Source organism: Podarcis raffonei, chromosome 8 (assembly GCF_027172205.1).
Source record: "Podarcis raffonei isolate rPodRaf1 chromosome 8, rPodRaf1.pri, whole genome shotgun sequence".
NCBI lineage: Eukaryota > Metazoa > Chordata > Lepidosauria > Squamata > Lacertidae > Podarcis > Podarcis raffonei.
In genome coordinates, this window is record NC_070609.1 from 4,444,661 (window position 1) to 4,465,413 (window position 20,753).

Below are 20,753 nucleotides of genomic sequence, written 5' to 3' on the forward strand. Positions count from 1 at the left end.
AATTCACCCAGTGCCAGGAAGATACCTCTCCATTCAGAAACAAGCCGCAGCAAACACCCAGACAAAGGGATAACAATGGTAGCTGGTAAATAAATTTAATAATAATAATAATAATAATAATAATAATATAATAATAATAATAATAATAAAATGATAATGATAATGATAATGATAATGATAATAATAATAATAATAATAATAATAATAATAATAATAATAATAATATTTTTTTATTTATACTCCATCCTCCCCAGCCAAGACCGGGCTCAGGGCAGCTAACACCAGGTATAAAAAAAATGATTAAAATACAACTTAAAAACAAGATTAAAATACATTAAAATGCAGCCTCATTTCAGTAGAAACTCAAATCAAAAACTTTTGGGGGATGAAAACGTCAAATCTTCACCAAGGCCAACTATCCAGACTGGTCCTACGTGGGCCAGAAAAAGACAGGGAAGTCCCCAAATAGGAGTTCCATCACAGAAGGAGAAAGGAAAAAGGAAAGAGGGGATCAAGTTGATTCCAAGCCAAAGGCCAGGCGGAACAACTCTGTCTTACAGGCCCTGCGGAAAGAAATCAGATCCCGCAGGCCCCTGGTCTCATGAGACAGAGCGTTCCACCAGGCCGGGGCCAGTGTTGAAAAGGCCCTGGCTCTGGTTGAGGCTAATCTGACTTCCTTAGGGCCCGGGACCTCTAGGGTGTTGCTATTTATGGACCTTAAGGTCCTCCGCGGGGCATACCGGGAGAGGCGGTCCCGTAGGTACGAGGGTCCTAAGCTGTAAAGGGAGATACAGAAAGTGGGGCTTCTGGGATTCTATCTCTGCCCTTGGCTTCCTGGGACAGTCCATCACGGCCACACACACTTCAACAGCCTCCAACTCTGTGTCCTTTCCGTGTCTTATGTAATACCAGAGACCCTGTCCAACAATTTGGAAAAGTGGGAGGAAAGTGTGCATGTCCTGGGAACTCCATGAAGGTCTCCTAGTGGTGTGGGCTTGGACAGGTCACTCTCTCATAAGCGCCTCCCTCCTTGATAGTTTTGTGCTTGTGTTTGTGGACATCTTCTGGGTCTCTCTCTGTCATACTACGTTATTACACTGAGACACAAAATCCACCCATGTCTGCCTAAAGCAGCCTTTCTCAACCTGTGGGTCCCCAGATGTTGTTGAACTACAACTCCCATCACCCCTAGCTAGCAAGGCCAGAGCTCAGGGATGTTGGGAGTTGTAGTCCAACAACATCTGAGGACCCACAGGTTGAGAACCGCTGGAAGGGTTGGCCTCTGATGCAGAGAATCATAGAATCATAGAATCATAGAGTTGGAAGAGACCACAAGGGCCATCGAGTCCAACCCCCTGCCAAGCAGGAAACACCATCAGAGCACTCCTGACATATGGTTGTCAAGCCTTTGCTTAAAGACCTCCAAAGAAGGAGACTCCACCACACTCCTTGGCAGCAAATTCCACTGTCGAACAGCTCTTACTGTCAGGAAGTTCTTCCTAATGTTTAGGTGGAATCTTCTTTCCTGCAGTTTGGATCCATTGCTCCGTGTCCGCTTCTCTGGAGCAGCAGAAAACAACCTTTCTCCCTCCTCTATGTGACATCATTTTATGTATTTGAACATGGCTATCATATCACCCCTTAACCTCCTCTTCTCCAGGCTAAACATGCCCAGCTCCCTTAGCCGTTCCTCATAAGGCATCGTTTCCAGGCCTTTGACCATTTTGGTTGCCCTCCTCTGGACACGTTCCAGTTTGTCAGTGTCCTTCTTGAACTGTGGCGCCCAGAACTGGACACAGTACTCCAGGTGAGGTCTGACCAGAGCAGAATACAGTGGCACTATTACTTCCCTTGATCTAGATGCTATACTCCTATTGATGCAGCCCAGAATTGCATTGGCTTTTTTAGCTGCCGCGTCACACTGTTGGCTCATGTCAAGTTTGTGGTCAACCAAGACTCCTAGATCCTTTTCACATGTACTGCTCTCAAGCCAGGTGTCACCCATCTTGTATTTGTGCCTCTCATTTTTTTTGCCCAAGTGCAATACTTTACATTTCTCCCTGTTAAAATTCATCAGGCAACCAGAGGGCAACCAGAGAAGCCATCCTCTGCTTCGGAAATAATCTCCAGATAGTGCCAGTTCTCTCTTGTACATAAAGCATGAAAAATCAATGAAGCAGGACTGTCTCACGCAAAAAATAAGACCTCTGGACTTTTGGCAGGAGGCTCTTCTCTTCTTGAATAGAAAGGAGACCAAGAGGTATGACTGCAAACAAGTTGCACAACTCCACAAAGGGTGTTATCCCTCAGGTACGGTTACATAACAGCCTCAACTCGGGCTGTGCATGTGTTTTTTCTTCCCAGCTACTCAGAGCTCCACAGGCCACCCGCAACCTCCCCATGGATCTCCTGGGAGCAGCAACCCTTTTCCTGGTCATCTGCCTCTCTTTCCTGATGGTCCTCTCAACATGGCGGCAGATGTACGGCAAAAGCCAGATGCCACCTGGACCAACTCCCCTCCCCTTCATCGGGAACCTGCTCCAGGTCAACACAAGTGACATGTTCCGTTCATTTATGAAGGTAACTTTCTATCATGTATCAGAGCACAGTTTGCCTTTCTCTGAATTGTTATTATAAAATCATTCTTAAATACTGTTGATTAATGAAGGTCACTCCCATCTATCTATCTATCTACCCACTCATCCTTCTCTCTCTCTCTCTCTCTCTCTCTCTCTCTCTCTCTCTCTCTCTCTCTCTCTCCCTCTCTCTCCCACTTGACTCATCATCTCCTCATAATTCTCCTTCCACCACATTCTCCAGCTTTTGCTTCTCTCTCTCTTTACAGTGGTACCTCAGGTTAAGTACTTAATTCGTTCCGGAGGTCTGTACTTAGCCTGAAACTGTTCTTAACCTGAAGCACCACTTTAGCTAATGGGGCCTCCTGCTGCTGCCACACCACCGGAGCACGATTTCTGTTCTCATCCTGAAGCAAAGTTCTTAACCTGAAGCACTATTTCTGGGTTAGCGGAGTCTGTAACCTGAAACGTATGTAACCTGAAGAGTATGTAACCCGAGGTACCACTGTATATTTCTGCCTGAGTGAAGGGATGGGCACATCTGTCAATTCTCATGTCCTCAAAAAAATTAGTCAGCCTTTTAGTGTGCCTTCTTTTAAATAATTTTTTTTAAAATAAATAATATAATAATATAATAATTTTAATTTTAATTTATCAGCACCATGCTCTAACCAACCAAGCTGTACAGCAGGTATATTATTAGTTCCTTTTGACACAAGGTCACACTTTTTGGGCAGCTTCTGGGGGTTATGATTTGACAGGTATCTCGTGTGTTAGGAAATCCTCTGATTTTAACTTTTGGATGTTAGATCTAGCTTCTGGGGGTTGAGAGTGCCCTCTGGGGACATTATTAGGTGATGATAAAAAAGAAAGACAATTGTCTTGTCTTAGGAAGAAACATTAGGAAGAACTTCCTGACAGTAAGAGCTGTTCGACAGTGGAATTTGCTGCCAAGGAGTGTGGTGGAGTCTCCTTCTTAGGAGGTCTTTAAGCAGAGGCTTGACAACCATATGTCAGGAGTGCTCTGATGGTGTTTCCTGCTTGGCAGGGGGTTGGACTCGATGGCCTTTGTGGTCTCTTCCAACTCTATGATTCTATGATTCTATGTCCTGTTCTAAATAGGGACACAGCCTTCTGAAATTTAGATTTACAGGCATTTGCACAAGAGGCAAGCTTAAGATTCCTTGATGAAAAATTTACTCATTTGGTCTGGGAACTGATTTAAAGGAGATGCATTTGCCATTAAATTTATATAGCAGGCTTCTCCCACCCCCCCAAAAATAACCCAACCCCACCCAGGCCCAATGACTATGTGCATAGACCTAGTGACGTATATGCAGAAGCAGTTTACAATCCCAGGCTTCCCCTATCATATGTCAAATATCCTGTGGCACCTCTGATTCCCTTACGTTATTTGACCCTATTAGGGGCCAACTGAAGATGGCAACACAATTAGTAATGGTTAAAGTTCCTCCTGCAATGAAGTATAGTAATCAAAATCTCACTTTCCAGGGGGACCAATCTATCAGAAGTTCCTGGTGCTGCTGTTGGAATCAGTGAGGAACTTTTCTTCTTTTTTAAAAAATGTATTTTTATTAAAGATTTTCTTAGTTTACAAAAGTATGTGCAATCTCTCTCTCTCTTTTTTCCCCTCCAAGTAACATTTTTTATAGATCAGTTTCATTTGTTGAGACATTCGGAAGAAGAAGGGGGAAAGGGGGGGAGATGGGGTCGGGGTCGGGTGGCGATGTTTCTATTATACTTAATATATGTGGGATTTTGTGTCAGCGTCGCTTGTGCAGGTTCTGTGCTATTCACTAATAATAATAATAATAATAATAATAATAATAATAATAATAATAATTTATACCCCGCCCATCTGGCTGGATTTCCCCAGCCACTCTGGGCGGCTTCCAACAAAACACTAAAATACAATAACCTATTAAACATTAAAAGCTTCCCTAAACAGGGCTGCCTTTAGATGTCTTCTAAAAGTTTGGTAGTAATTTTTCTCTTTGACATCTGGTGGGAGGGCGTTCCACAGGGCGGGTGCCACCACCGAGAAGGCCCTCTGCCTGGTTCCCTGTAACCTCACTTCTCGCAATGAGGGAACCACCAGAAGGCCCTCGGCGCTGGACCTCGGTGTCCGGGCAGAACGATGGAGATGGGGATATACTGGACCAGGTATACTGGACCGAGGCCATTTAGGGCTTTAAAGGTCAGCACCAACACTTTGAATTGTGCCCGGAAACGTACTTGTGTTCCTTTGGTGGTGAGAGAGATTGGGGTTGGCCTGGGGTGTGGTTGTTGTTTTGTGATTGGCTGTGGTGATCTTTGTTTTCATGTGTGAGTGGGGTGGGTGGGTGTTTTGGATCAGGTTAGCCATATTGATTTGTATGCTGTTGGTGGATTTTTGTCATTGTCTTGTTGGGCTGCATATGTGATAAAGGGGAGCCATACCGGGGTGAAGGCGTCTTCTTCTATTTGTCCCTGTGTCAGTTTCAGTTTATTGGTTATTTTTTTCTAGTAGGGCTGTTTCCCATACTATTTGGTACCATTGGTCCATGCTTACTCCTGACAGGTCTCTCCACTGTCTGGTTATGGTGTTTCTGGCTGCTGAAAGTAGGTGGGTTATGAGTTCTTTGTGGTGTAAATGGGCACAGGAACTTTTCTTCTTGCAGTGATTTATGAAGGTCAACATCCAGGCATTTGCCAACCCTCTAAGAGTCCTCCGTGTCAGCTCCCATCACAGGTGAAGACTGAGAACTGCCCTCCTACCAGTCATCATAATGCCACTCATCCAAAACAACCAAGTCTGAGTCCCAAAGCGTTAATGCAAAACCCCCAAAAATCTTTTCTATGTACTGCCAGTCTAGTTGTCCTCTCCTTAGATAGAATAGGACAGAGGGCTCATTGGAAGGGACGTTCCCATTCTCACTCCTAACTGCTCCAGTTCCAAGTTTATCAGCCTGGAGCCCTTCTGATTTCCTCTCACAAAATTCCTCGGATGCTACCTTCAAAATCCCCGGTTCCTATCAGAGCCACTACAGAATCCAAAGCAGATCTCAGTGCTGAAATTTCTTGTTTTATAGAGTGCATATTATTAAGGGTGTTCAGGTTCATCTACACAAATAGATAACACACGTCTTTTGAAATCATGTAGTTATAACCCGAAGACACCCTTTAAGGACTGTGAGGAGCATCAGAAGAAAACTCTGTTGGCAGATAGTTTGTCCCAGAAGGGGTAGAATTTCAAGGATCAGTTACCACGTCTGCCAGATTCCTATTCAGAAACTCTGGTTTTTAAAAAGTTTAAAAGTCCTTAGAATAAAGTTTGAAACCAGTGAAGATAAAATGGCAAGAACTCCAAAGAGGTGGCTGACCTGCGGCTGTTGAACTCCCTTTAAAACTGGTTAACAATTCTTGGCTCTTCGGAGAGTAAAACAACACAAAAAAGGTCCTTGCCCCCTGATAAATTAGATAGCTGCTAGGCCAGCAACAGCACTATCACATAAAGAGAAAAAAACAACTGAAATATACTCAGAGTCAAGTGTGAATTTCATGCTCTTTATTCAGCTCATAGTAGCAATGAATGAAACTTTCCCCAAAACATCCAGCTATATATACATTATTTACACAATGGGCCCCATGTGATTGGCTAATTCTGGGGTGCTCCTGTAGGCCAATCAGGTTGTGGATTCACCTCCTCTAGAAGCATGATTGGCTGCTCCTGCAGGCCAATCAGGTTGCTGATTCACTTCATCCAGTAGCCTGATTGGCTGCTCCTGCAGGCCAATCAGGTTGCTGATACACTTCCACCTGGAGCTGGATTGGGTGGCTCCTGCCGACCAATCAGACTGCTGCATTCTGGATCCTATTGATCTAGGATTCAGCTCAGTACATAACACAAACAAAGCCCAATTAAGCAATCAAAACAGGCTGTGGAGATCAGCCAGGAACATCCTTTCTCGACGCCATTTTTGCTGGGATGCGGGTGGCGCTGTGGGTTAAACCACAGAGTCTAGGACTTGCCGATCAGAAGGTCAGCGGTTCGAATCCCTGCAACGGGGTGAGCTCCCATTGCTCGGTCCCTGCTCCTGCCAACCTAGCAGTTTGAAAGCACGTCAAAGTGCAAGTAGGTAAATAGGTACTGCTCCGGCGGGAAGGTAAATGGCGTTTCCGTGCACTGCTCTGGTTCGCCAGAAGCGGCTTAGTCATGCTGGCCACATGACCCGGAAGCTGTACGGCGGCTCCCTCAGCCAATAAAGCGAGATGAGCGCCGCAAACCCAGAGTCGGTCACGACTGGACCTAATGGTCAGGGTTCCCTGACCTTTTTATGTGGGGCAGAGACTGCTCAAAGCTGCACCGCCATGTGGTAAGTCTTGCAGCCTGGCTTATTTCACCCAGTTGGCGCCATGCTCAGTTTCAGCCCTGGTATCCTTAACAGAAAGGTTGCATGCAAACATAACCAGAAATAAATATTGCACTGCGTAAGGAGATCCAGCTATTTGATTCTTTGGAATCAGTTGGAAATCCAACACTGAGCAGAACCTGCTCCACCAGGTGGGTGAAACTGGAGACTGTGCTGAGCTTGTCCAGGCTTGGAGGTGGTGCCCAGGGATTATCCAGATGGCATGTTATGTTGTGTAATTTATTTATTATTAATTTATTATACTCACCTTTCAACCAAAAAAGTCCCCTAAGGTGGTTGACAAATAACAAATGCACACAAATGCAAAAGCAAACAAATGATCAAAGTTCAAAACAAAATCTGAGCAGCTATCAAATGGCCCTACAGTTTACCTATGTAAGTGGTGCCAACCAGCTGAATTTGGACAGGAAAAATATCGTCCAAGGAGGGAAACAAAGTCCTGGCAGAACAAGAGCCCTGTCTTAATCCAAGATTATCTTCTCCCAGGGCTTGGCCTGGATAACTCTTTTTCCCACCCAGATTCAGCTTGTTGGCAGCAACTACACAGGTAGATTGCAGGGCAATTTAATATCTGAGACCAGCCCGGATTTAACCGCAAATCTGGTGATGGAGGAGAAGTTTTCTCAGGATGGCCTGCTGGTGTCATGTGGCTGTCGAGGTGGTTGAATCTGTTTCTCTCATTGTTCTCATTTCTCATGACCAACTCTATAATTCCATGATTCCAATCTTAATCTCAGTTCCCCGCATGGAGGAGAGGTTTCCTCATGGTAGCCTGCTGGTGTTGTGTGCCTTTAGTGGTGGGTGAATCTGTTTCTTTCCGTTTCTCTCAGTCCATTACATTCTGCATCAGTTGGCATGTTTTTAATCCTCATGGAATTTCATCAGAATTTCACTGTGCATTTTCTTAATAGGGTATACACATTTTTGTGTGCAGATCTGCCTTATAGCCACATTTATGTAGTGAACCCCCCCAAATATAATGCAATTTTGTATGCTATTTCCACAAATATATGCCTTTATATGTACACTTTGTATACTTGTGGGTTTGGAGAAATTCATTGCAAAATTTGAGGAACTGCAAATTTCAACCACTACCTTCTGAGGGATTCTGTTCCACTGTAGAACAGCTCTTACCACCAGAAAGTTCTGTCTGAAGTTAAGTAAGAAGCTCTTTGCTTATAACATGAATCCATTGGTTTGGTCTATTTTCCAGGTGACAGCCCTTTAGATATTTGAAGAAGGCCTTCATATCTCTCCCCAGTCTCCTCTCATCATGGCAAAACATACCCAACTCCTTCAGCCATTCTTCATAAGGCTTCATCTCCAGACCCTTGATCATCCTGGTCGCACTTCTCTGCACACGTTCCAGCTTGCCAATATCCTTCTTAAATTCTGGTGCCCAGATAATGGAGAACCAGAGGTGCATCATAAAGTGTCAGGGAACTGCCATCGGAGCCAGAGGCGGAGGCAAGGCTCCCAAGCGATGCTGGAGAAGGGCCCAGCAGGGAGAGAGGTAGCTCATCGGCTGGGGAAGGAAATCAGCGTAACACCAGGGATAAAGGGGGGCAGATGGGGGAATCGGCGAGGGGGCTCCAGGACTCCTTGCCGGAGACCAGCAGGGAGAGCACGGGTCCTCCGCTACCCACACCCACCCTGCGCAGAAGACTTCTGCGCAGGGAGAGTAGGCGGAGACTTGGCGTCAAAGAACTTTTGTGCTGGAAGAGGTTCAGGAAACGCCCACTGACGGATTCTGCTAGCGACTGAAACAGCCACGAAGTGAAGGGCTGTCCAGACAGAAAGGGTTAACCAGGCAACCTAGCCAGGAGTGGCAGCAACTTACGCACGAGCAACCCCTATAACCATTACATAAAGGATGTGTTTTTCATTGCCTAATTAGGCTTAGGCTTTCAGGAGCTACTAATCTCTGCAGAGGTAGATGAGCAATTTGCTCCATCTCTCCATCTGTTCCATGACCTCACACAATGCCCTCCCCCTCTTTTCACAGATCCGTGAGAAATATGGTCCTGTCTACACCATCCACTTAGGGCCCCGCCGTGTTGTGGTCTTATGTGGATACGATGCCGTGAAGGAGGCTCTGGTGGACCAGGCCGAAGAGTTTGGTGGCCGTGGAGTGCAAGCCACGTTTGACTGGCTTTTCCAGGGTTACGGTCAGTCTCTTCTTGGGCAACCCTTGGCCAGAGCACATCATTACTACCATTGTTCTGGCATTGAACTTAGCAGTGGTCCTGTGAAGTAGATTTTTCTTATACAAGTTTCGCTGAGGACAGGCTGAGAGAGGGCTTCTCTATGTCATTCATGTTAGATTTCTGTTATGCCACTGTGCAGTTTTTGGAGTCACAAGACTCTGTTGACATTCCAGACTGTTGGAAGTCTCACGGGAGATGGGAGACGGATGTTGATGTTACTGGTTTCCTGTCTCTTTCTTCTTGTTGTTCTCTGTCTCTCACAGAGAGCAGGCGCATATTCTTTTCTGTCCTGCGTAGTTAGAAATAAATGTATCAATGTATCACATATTTCTGGCTTTCCTGCTGCTGTTTGGATACTCTGTGTAATAGGAGCGTGCCTGAAGCCTCCTTCAAAGGCTTAGGTCGTTAATCACATCACAGCAGAGGTCGATGGATTCCAAAGATACGACACGGAGGAGAGCCATTACAGCTCAGTCGTATGGAAGCTCCAACAATTAAGTCATAAAGAGATGGGATTTGCATCTGAATATTCATAGCCAAGTAAAGGACCACCGATGTAACTTAGTGGCTTTGCAAGCATAGATAATATTGAAAAAGCTCTTGAGTCTGCAAGTGCCTTCTATCAGTTTATTGTCAACTGTGTCTTTGCCTCTTTTGTTCTCCCAGGTACTCTTAAATGCTGGGATGTGCATAGATGGTAGGAGATAATACATTTATTAGATATCATCCTTCCTTTCTCACATTTCCGAGTTCCACAGAGTGCATCCCTTTGCAGGAAGCTTTGATAAGCTAAAAGGCTAAAACTACCGTAGCTAATCCAGGGTGCTTTAAGGCAGACTGTTTTCCCACAAAAGGGAAAAACAGCATTTACTCAGAATACCTGCTGAAGAGTAACTGATATAGCAGCATTTTTCAGGGAGGCTTAATATCGTAATCCAGTTAAAATGACATACTTAAGGCTAGCTTAAAATGGTGTCACCTTCCAGCTCCTCTTTCTCCTCACCTTCTCTGGTTCCTTTGCTTCCCAGGGGTTTCCTTCAGCAACGGGGAACGGGCCAAGCAGCTACGCCGATTCTCCATCACAACACTGAGGAATTTTGGGATGGGAAAGAGATCCATCGAAGAGAGAATCCTGGAGGAGGCCCACTTCCTGCTGGAATCCCTGAGGGAAACAAAAAGTGAGCTCACTTTTGGTCCCTTCAAGAAATGCTGCTTAATGAGTTACAGGTGACAGAAACGCTTGACAGTTGATAGTTAGAACTGTGGGCAGTTAAGTGGGCAACTGAAGGCTTTATACTGAATATTATCACAGCTGCTTTTATTTTTGGTAATGGGTGGAAAAAGACATGCCGTATTTTTCGCTCTATAAGATGCACCAGACCACAAGACGCACCTAGTTTTTTGAGGAGGAAAACAAGAAAAAAATCTTGTTTTTTTCTGAATCTCAGAAGCCCGAACAGCAAGAGGGATCGCTGCACAGTGAAAGCAGCACAGTGAAAGCAGCAATCCCTCTTGCCGTTCTGGCTTCTTTGATAGCTACGCAGCTTGCATTTGCTCCATAAGACGCACACACATTTTCCCTTACTTTTTAGGAGGGAAAAAGTGAGTCTTATAGAGCAAAAAATACGGTAACTTAGCCTAAGCTAAATACAGTGGATGCTCCAGTTGTAAACGTTATCCGTGTGGGATGTACGTTCACAACCTGCAGCAGCGCATCTGCGCATGCTTGGGTTGTGATTTGGTGCTTCTGCGCATGCATGCGCAAAGCACAATTTAGCACTTCTGCGCATGCATGCGCAAAGCACAATTTAGCACTTCTGCGCATGCGCAACTGCTGAAACCCAGAAGTAACCCATTCCGGTACTTCTGGGTTTCGGCGGTCCACAACCTGAAAAAACACAACCTGAAGCGTCTGTAACCCGAGGGATGACTGTACCTCAACAACACTCTACATCCACTCGAATAAATGTTGCTCAAAGGAATAATGAGGTAAGAGTGGACTGCTTTGCAAAGTGTATTCTTGATTGGTTCCTGGGTTGAGTGACGTGCACAGTGTGTGTGTCTCTCTTTCTAGGTGCACCCTTTGACCCCACCTACACCCTGAGCCGCACGGTGTCCAACGTCATCAGCTCCATTGCCTTTGGCGATCGCTTTGAATATGAAGATCAGGAGTTCCACTCCTTGCTGAGCATGATGCTGGGTAGCTTCCGGTTCACTGCCACCTCTTGGGGACAGGTAAATTGGAGGGCAGGGGAGGACTTCCATAGTGAGTGAGTGAGTGAGTGAGTGAGTGAATAATGTCATTCCTCTTAACCTGCCATTACCCCAAAGTCCAGCAGTGATCAAGACACAGTCAGAAGCTGCAGCATTGCCAGTTAAGAAGCAGACCACCTTCAGGGTTCTGAGTGAGGCTGACCAACAGAACCAGGAGAGATGTCTTTCCCTGAGCCTGAGAAACCAAATATCTCACACAACACCTCACCAATCTAGGAGTACACCAGAGACTTGCCCCTTTAACAACAACAACAATTTCTTATTTGTACCCCACCCATCCGCTTGGGTTTCCCCAGCCATTCTGGGCGGCTTCCAACAAAGATTTAAAAATACATTAAAATGTCACACATTAAAAACTTCATATGTCTTCTAAATGTCAGATAGTTATTTATTTCTTTGACATCTGATGGCAGGGCCTTCCACAGGGCAGGCGCCACTACCAAGAAGGCCCTCTGCCTGGTTCCCTGTAGCTTTGCTTCTCACAATGAGGGAACCGCCAGAAGGCCCTCAGAGGAGGACCTCAGTGAATGATGGGGGTGGAGATGTTCATTCAGATATACTGGGCCGAGGCCATTTAGGGCTTTAAAGGTCAACACTAACACTTTGAATTGTGCTCAGAAATGTATTGGGAGCCAATTAGATCTTTCAGCACCGGTGTTATGTGGTCTTGGCAGCCACTCCCAGATTAGCTGCAGTTTCCGGGTCACCTTCCAATCCAATCCAAGTTTATTACGGCAAAAGCCAGTGACACTAAACACCACAAGATCAAACAAAAAGAAATCAACAACAACATCAGAAAAGGGGGGGGGGAAGGATTACACAGGGGAACTTCGCAGTGTGCCATTCAACAGAAGAGATTTACGCTTCCTGATTACTAAAGTGCAAAATTTGGCCACCTCATATGATATTGAGCTTGAGGAATCTTCCAGAAGGTATTTTCGTAGAATTTCGGGGGAGGATTTCAAATAATGTTGTAGGGGTATGAATTTTGATAAAAGCGGCAAAATAAGTTGAACTCGCTCTTCACTATAAAATTCACAAAATAGAAGGATGTGTGTGACAGATTCTACCTTATTAGACATACAGGGGCAGAGGCGCGCATGCATTGGTAGCCGGGTCACCTTCAAAGGTTGCCCCACGTAGAGCGCATTGCAGTAGTCCAAGCGGGAGATAACCAGAGCATGCACCACTCTGGCAAGACAGTCTGCGGGTAGGGAGGGTCTCAGCCTGCGAAACAGATGGAGCTGGTAGACAGCTGCCCTGGATACAGAATTGACCTGCGCCTCCATGGACAGCTGGGAGTCCAAAATGACTCCCAGGCTGTGCACCTGGTCCTTCAGGGGCACAGTTACCCCATTCAGGACTGGGGAGTCCTCCACACCAGCCCGCCCCCAAGAACAGTACTTCTGTCTTGTCAGGATTCAACCTCAATCCATTAGCCGCCATCCATCCTCCAACCGCCTCCAGGCACTCACACAGGACCTTCACCACCTTCACTGGTTCTGATTTGAAAGAGAGGTAGAGCTGGGTATGATCTGCATATTGATGGACACCCAGTCCAAACCCCCTGATGATCTCTCCCTGCGGCTTCATGTAGATGTTAAAAAGCATGGGGGAGAGGACAGAACCCTGAGGCACCCCACAAGTGAGAGCCCAGGGGTCTGAACACTCATCCCCCACCACCACTTTCTGGACACGGCCCAGGAGGAAGGAGCGGAACCTCTGTATAACAGTGCCGCCTTGAAGGGCTTATACAACTTCTGTTTGTCTCTGTGCCTACTGTCACAGCCTGTCCCAGATAAGGAAGGCACCCGTCTGATAGTTAATTCTTTATTGGCAACAGAAACACTTCCAGCTTTCCGACCACGCCCATGACTGAATGGCTGGCGCATGGCCTCAGCTCCCTTTCCTCATCAGCTTGCAGCAACACATCTGCCACTGCCCCGTCAGAGGCATCAGCCTCCACCATAAAGGGAGGGTCGGAAGTTGGGTGTGTTAGGTGAGCCTCAGAGGCAAACTGCACCTTTATCTCAGCTTCACTTGGGGAAATATCGGGTCTCTCTTCCTCCCCATGACTCTGCAGCTCTACGACATGTTCTCGGGCGTCATGCAGTACCTGCCTGGCCCACAGCAGGAAGCCTTCAAGCAACTCTTAGGGTTGGAGAAGTTCATCACAAAGAAAGTAAAAGCCAATGAGGAGACCCTGGACCCCAACTCCCCTCGGGATTTCATCGACTGTTTCCTTGTGAAAATGCATCAGGTATGATTATTGCGTTCGAAGAACTGTGATGATTTTCTGGGGAAAGAAAGTTGTCTTGCCCCATGCCAACTTGTGTGGGATGTGAAACACAAGAGCAGTCAAGTACAACATTCCTAGAGTGAACATGTTTACACATGGGGAAGAATGTTTGCCCAGCCAGCAGGTAAACTTCCTGTTTCCTTCTGGGCTGGGACAGACTTCCTCTACATGGGACTAGAGGTGGGCATGGCCTCACCTGTGCAGGTAACAAAAGCACAGGGCAGGGCAGCCATCTCTCTCTCTTTGACTACATGCATCGAAGAAGCAACATCCACTTAGCCAAAGATGTTCTCTTGGCTTCCAGCCAAGAGAGGACAAAGGGACTGTCTCCTTATGAGATAGTTTCCAGGTGTATGTTACTTTTCTAAGATAAGTCTGCCTTCTGGGATCTGATTGTGAACAGAATGTGAGTAAACTCTTTTTATACTTTTATAGAAGACTGTGTCGTGTCTTATCTTTTATGAGGGAATAAGGGGGAAATACCAGAACAGTTATTATAGAGGCTTTAGCTAGCCTGAGCAAACGCATCCGCTGTGAGTTTAAAAGGGGGAATGTTACTCTGCTAAAATTGTGAACTTGTTAACACAAGTTGGAAAGGCTATAATCAAACAATATATCCTCTCCTGCATCCCTGAACATTCCCACAACAGTCCGCGACTGTCCATATCACCTTATCTGATTGACCAAGACGCCATTGCAGCTCAGCTGAACAGTAAGAGAAAGAACGCCTTGTGAGAAAGGCTTTAGACTATAGCAATGTTTAATAAGAGAAACCTCCTCCTTCCCCTCTTCCTTCTGGCTAGGAAAAGGAAAACCCACACTCCGAGTTCTCCCTGAGGAATCTGGTTTTGACTACCCTCGCCGTTTTCTTTGCTGGCACAGAAACTGTCAGCACCACATTGCGTTATGGCTTCCTTCTTCTGCTGAAATACCCAGAGGTTCAAGGTCAGTCAGTCAGCCCAATTTATTGCTTATGGCCAAAGGCTGCTGCAATGTATACAATATCATTCAATAGAATATATACTAATTTGATACAGAAACTTAAAAACATTTATATTGTCAAAACATCACCTAATCTGCACAAAGCTATAAAAACTCCTTAATATACAAATTGAAACATTGGGCAATAAAATTTATAAGCTAAAATCACCGCGGGGCCACTAATATATTAAAAGTAATGTTAAAAAATAGAGCAGACAATTATGTACAAAGTTTAGTGAGAAAAATACAGCTTGGTGTAGATGGGGTTAAATAAATTCACTTCCTTTACAGTTGATAGCTATCTCGGCTATATAATTTTTTTCTAATTTTCCTGGCGGCAGTTGCAAAAAGTGCTACACCAGGTCACATACTTATCAATGCCTGCAAGGAGATATAGAATCATGTCAGAAGGATTCTGGCCAGAGGACCTTGTCATTATAGGTGTCAAAAACCGTTCTCTTGCTTCAGTGTATAAGGGGCAGCACAAGATATAATGCATTTTGTTGTTGTTTAGTCGTTTAGTCGTGTCCGCCTCTTCGTGACCCCCTGGACCAGAGCACGCCAGGCACTCCTGTCTTCCACTGCCTCCCGCAGTTTGATCAAACTCATGCTGGTAGATTTGAGAACACTGTCCCACCAACTCATCCTCTGCCGTCCCCTTCTCCTTGTGCCCTCCATCTTCCCCAACATCAGGGTCTTTTCCAGGGAGTCTTCTCTTCTCATGAGGTGGCCAAAGTCTTGGAGCCTCAGCTTCAGGTCCTCTAATTCAGGGCATCTCCTAATACAAACACGTTCATTTACTGGTATGCCTCTATGTCTCCCATCTCTATAAACAGAGTTTATTGTATTTAATCGTAACTTTGTAAAAGCTTTTCGTAGTTGTACAAAAGTCAGTTCATTGAAGAAAAACGTATGTTCATGGGCCTTTCTAAGTTTAAGTAAAGGTAAAGGGACCCCTGACCATTAGGTCCAGTCATGGCCGACTCTGGGGTTGTGGCGCTCATCTCACTTTATTGGCCGAGGGAGCCGGCGTACAGCTTCCGGGTCATGTGGCCAGCAGGACTAAGCCGCTTCTGGCGAACCAGAGCAGCGCACGGAAACGCCGTTTACCTTCCCGCCAGAGCGGTACCTATTTATCTACAGTGGTACCTCTGGTTACATACTTAATTCGTTCCGGAGGTCCGTTCTTAACCTGAAACTGTTCTTAACCTGAAGCACCACTTTAGCTAATGGGGCCTCCCGCTGCTGCCGCACCGCCGAAGCACGATTTCTGTTCTCATCCTGAAGCAAAGTTATTAACCCAAGGTACTATTTCTGGGTTAGTGGAGTCTGTAACCTGAAGCGTATGTAACCTGAAGCATATGTGATCTAAGGTACCACTGTACTTGCACTTTGACGTGCTTTCGAACTGCTAGGTTGGCAGGAGCAGGGACCGAGCAACGGGAGCTCACTCTGTCACGGGGATACGAACCGCCGACCTTCCAATCGGCAAGTCCAAGGCTCTGTGGTTTAACCCACAGCGCCACCCGCATCCCTTTTCTAAGTTTAAAATATAATAAATATAATGGGGCGCACATGGATAGATACATGGAGTTTAAGTCATTTTTAGCAACCACTGCCCTTATAGTTCGTTTAAAAATATTTTTCTGAGAATGTAGGGAGGTTCAAGGTGACAGCAGAACGGGACAGAAGGCAGGAAACTGTCTTCCCTTCTTCGGGAATATGTCTATTAGCTTTCCCAGCTATGAGAAGTCTCCCTTTTCTTATATCCCGCTGATTTCTCAACAGAGAAGGTCCATAAGGAGATTGAACGTGTGATTGGCCGGAATCGCAGTCCCAACATGAACGACCGGCCCCTGATGCCCTATACGGATGCTGTGATCCATGAGATCCAGAGATTCTCTGACATAATTCCTATGGGAGTATCACGACGAGTGACCCGTGATACTCAGTTCCGGGGATACACCATTCCCAAGGTATTGCTTATTTTTCTTTTTTTTTTAATTCCTGAGACCCCACCATTCAGTACTATATCCAGATATGGATGATGAGCCAGTTAATATTCCCAAGGCACCTTTCATCGCTGTCTCATCTGTCAGCACTGCTGTGGAGTCAAAACCATAATAAAAGCAGAGGAGCCCTGCCAGATGAAACCACCTTTGGTCCATCATCCCTAGCTGAAATATACTCGGAGTCGAGAGTGGATTTCATGCTCTTTATTCAGCTCATAGTGGTGAGGAGGAATGGAAGTTCCCCCAGAATGTCTGCTTTAAATACATTATTTACACAATGGGCCCCACGTGATTGGCTAATTCCGGGATTCTCCTGTAGGCCAATCAGGTTGCGGATTCACTTCCACCTGGAGCTGGATTGGGTGGCTCCTGTGGACCAATCAGACTGCTGCATTCTGGAGCCTATTGTTCTAGGACCAATCAGACTTCTGCATTCTGAATCCTATTGTTCTAGGACCAATCAGACTGCTGCATTTTGGATCCTATTCAACTCAGTACATAACACTAACATTCCTCTTCCCCAAAATGGCCAATTAGGTTCAGGTTCAACCAAAACAGGAACAGCTAGTGGGCAGCAAAGAGGGAGATCCACAGCCATGTCCTGCTTTTATAGGGCAGGCCACGCCCCCTGAACCGGCTGATTGGCTGGCCAGGGGGTGACGCGGCCGGGAATCTCCCCAATCACGCGGTGGCTGGCCTCCACCGACCACATGCATGGAAGGGCCGTGAAGCCCACAACCCCACCTTCTCCTTAGGGTGGAAGTGGCTTTCCTGTGAGAGGACCACACAAAGAGGACAGGCATGTTCTAAAGTTCCTTACAAGTGTTAATAATGAGGGAGGGAGGCACACTTCACCAAGGGAGGAAATACAGAAATGGGGAACTGTCACTCATTTCATAAGAGAAGAATCTCCCGTTTCTCCCATATCTTCTCATTTCTCTCCCTCACTTCTTCAGGGAACGGAAGTGTTTCCCATGCTCGGGTCTGTGCTGAGAGACCCCCGACATTTTGCAAGACCAGACGTGTTTGACCCCCAACATTTCCTGGATGGGAATGGGCAGTTCAAGAAGAATGAGGCTTTTATGCCTTTCTCTATTGGTGAGTACTCTATTGGGGAGATTACTAAGGTTACCATATTTTTTCCAAAGAATCTGGGGACGCTTTTTTTTTCTTGAAAAGAGGAAAAAAAGATTGATAATAATAATAATAATAATAATAATAATAATAATAATAATAATTTATTTATACCCCGCCCATCTGGCTGGACTTCCCCAGCCACTCTGGGCGGCTTCCAAAAAAAAATATTAAAATACATTAAAACATCAAACATTAAAAGCTTCCCTAAACAGGGCTGCCTTCAGATGTCTTCTAAAAGTCTGGTAGTTGTAATATTAAGAAGTAATATCTTCTCTTCTGTGGTTTCCTCTGTCGCACGGCCTTCCTCTGGGCCCTGGCCTGCTCTCTTGGAGCGCTAGCTGCCGTGGAGTAGGCTCAGGTCAGGCCTGGGTTCGGCCACGTGTCCTTGCCCTCCTGGTGCTCTCCTACGTCTCCTCCTCAGCAGCGGCAGTGGCAGTGGCGCAGCAAGGTCAGGGCTCCCCTCTTTTTTCTCCTTCTCTCCTCCTTCTCCCTGCATCAGCTCCAGGGTTTTCCTAGCCCCCAAGCGCCGCTGGGCAGTTGGCCGGGTGGCTGGGCATTCTCACTCCTGGCTCAATTTGGCCATGGGCGGGGGGGGGGTCAGCAGTTCCCCCAGTTGATGCGCAGGGTGTCCCCAGTTCCCCCTCGGCAGTGGCAACGGCAGTGGCAGCAACCCAGAGCCAGCCTGGTAGCGCACTTGGGTCTGGCTGGCTTCAGGAGCTGCCCGCTGCCATGGCGTTCGCCATTTTGCCTCGCCAGAATTCCCCATATGATGTGTCTTGTGCCGTTGAACCAATCACGCAACATCCATTCCCTACTAATAAATCCACAACACTTAAAATATAAATCCGGGGACATTAAATGAAATCCGGGGACATTCCAGGGACGAATTTTGTCCGGGGACAGATTTGCAAATCCGGGGACTGTCCCTGGGAAACGAGGATCTCTGGTAACCATAGAGTTTGCAGCAAATAATAGCCCGATCACCAGTAGAAGAAGAAGAGTTTGGATTTGATATCCCGCTTTATCACTACCCGAAGGAGTCTCAAAGCGGCTAACAGTCTCCTTTCCCTTCCTCCCCCACAACAAACATTCTGTGAGGTGAGTGGGGCTGAGCGACTTCAGAGAAGTGTGGCTAGCCCAAGGTCACCCAGCAGCTGCATGTGGAGGAGCGGAGACGCGAACCCGGTTCACCAGATCTACCGCTCTTAACAACTACACCACCCTGGTGGACCAATTGAAGTGAGAAAAATTGCTAGAAGATGTTGCTGCTGCAGATTTCCCCCCAGAATTACTCTGTCTGTCCAGTGGTATCTCTTTTCCCTTCTACATAAAATCCCTTTGCCAACTATGCACACCAAAGGACCAAAGGTGTTATTTTATGCATGGTTGTGTGGGTTAGAGGAATCTTTGCCCAAACATTTCCAAGCAGGCTATAACAGCCCGTCTTTGCTTTCCTCCTCTTCCCTAGGGAAACGCTATTGCTTTGGAGAGCAGCTGGCCCGGATGCAACTCTTCCTCTTCTTCACCAGCATCCTGCAGAACTTCCACATCAAATCTCCCGTCCCACCTGAAAAGATCGACGTCTCTCCCATGCTGATTGGCTTTGCCACCCTTCCGCGTTTTTATGAAATGTGTGTCATTCCCCTCTGAAGCAGGACTTGAAGAAGTGGAGCCCCATCGTCACTCACCTTGGCCACCCAAGTGTCAAAAGAGGAGGCATGCTTCAACATGTAAAGCACCAGAACAGGCTAACCATACCAAGTCTTGATTCTTTCTTTTGAATTTCCATTAATTCTGTTTCCATTTGAGGAATTTCCTTACTCTTCATTTCTTTTGGAATCGATCTCACAAGTGAATAAATATCTGGTCCCTGACTCTCTGCCCTCTTCCTCCTCTGCTCCACTTCCCCACGGCACCTCTCCTCTTTCCCCTTTCTGGCCATCAGAATGCCTCCTGGCGTCTAGTCCAACCATAGAATGGTCCCCCCCCCTTCCCCAGTGCTTTCATTCCTTTTTTCCATTGTGGTCTGTTTGCCAGCATTCCTTTCCTGACACTTTCCCAGTGAGTAGCAAAGGAAGACCATAAAGAAGGCTGATCGCCGAAGAATGGATGCTTTTGAATTCTGGTGCTGGAGGAGACTCTTGAGAGTCCTGTGGACTGCAAGAAGATCAAACCTCTCCATTCTGAAGGAAACCAGCCCTGAGTGCTCACTGGAAGGACAGATCCTGAAGCTGAGACTCCAAGACTTTGGCCACCTCATGAGAAGAGAAGACTCCCTGGAAAAGACCCTGATGTTGGGAAAGATGGAGGGCACAAAGAGAAGGGGACGACAGAGGACGAGGTGGTGGGACAGTGTTCTTGAAGCTACGAACATGAGTTTGACCAAACTGCGGGAGGCAGTGGAAGACAGGAGTGCCTGGCGTGCTCTGGTCCAGGGGGTCACGAAGAGTCGGACACGACTAAACGACTAAACAACAATAACAACAGCTAAGGAAGAATAGTTAACGCTGCAGGATATGACAGTTGCTGGAAGGTTTTACAGCCATAGGTCAGTCATAACCTAGGAAATCTTGCCTCTCTGGGATCTTGTCATCTTTCAATCCACAGTATGAGGAGGGACAGGAGGCAATGCTGGTGCATTGTTTGGATCTGAGTCCTCCTCAGGAAGACTCAGGGACCCTGAAGAGGGGACATCACACCCTCCCACCCCCATCAGCCAACTAAGGGCACCCTTTGAGACCCACCTCCATTGTAAGTCAAAGTTTCTTCAATGTCATCTGTTCCATTATCCTTGGGAATATGTTTGAGTATGGAGATGGAAAATTTCTCTCCTT

General features: G+C 46.4%; 1 protein-coding gene across 1 annotated transcript; it reads left to right on the forward strand.

The window, feature by feature from the left end:
* The first annotated feature begins 2,255 nt into the window (after positions 1 to 2,255).
* On the forward strand, positions 2,256 to 19,900 carry LOC128420206 (cytochrome P450 2A13-like). Its single transcript, XM_053401751.1, has 9 exons — positions 2,256 to 2,580; positions 9,015 to 9,177; positions 10,245 to 10,394; positions 11,291 to 11,451; positions 13,574 to 13,750; positions 14,593 to 14,734; positions 16,559 to 16,746; positions 17,739 to 17,880; positions 19,388 to 19,900. Exons 1-9 carry the CDS (start codon positions 2,263 to 2,265, stop codon positions 19,567 to 19,569), a joined length of 1,623 nt encoding a protein of 540 aa, XP_053257726.1. The 5' UTR covers positions 2,256 to 2,262; the 3' UTR covers positions 19,570 to 19,900.
* Positions 19,901 to 20,753: the final 853 nt, after the last annotated feature.

Bases quoted from the DNA above. Each gene is read 5' to 3' on its own strand.
- LOC128420206 (XM_053401751.1), top strand. From the start codon at position 2,263: ATGACTGCAAACAAGTTGCACAACTCCACAAAGGGTGTTATCCCTCAG. The intron at 14,735-16,558 runs GTCAGTCAGTCA...ATTTCTCAACAG, and splicing joins GAAATACCCAGAGGTTCAAG to AGAAGGTCCATAAGGAGATT. The intron at 16,747-17,738 runs GTATTGCTTATT...TCACTTCTTCAG, and splicing joins GGGGATACACCATTCCCAAG to GGAACGGAAGTGTTTCCCAT.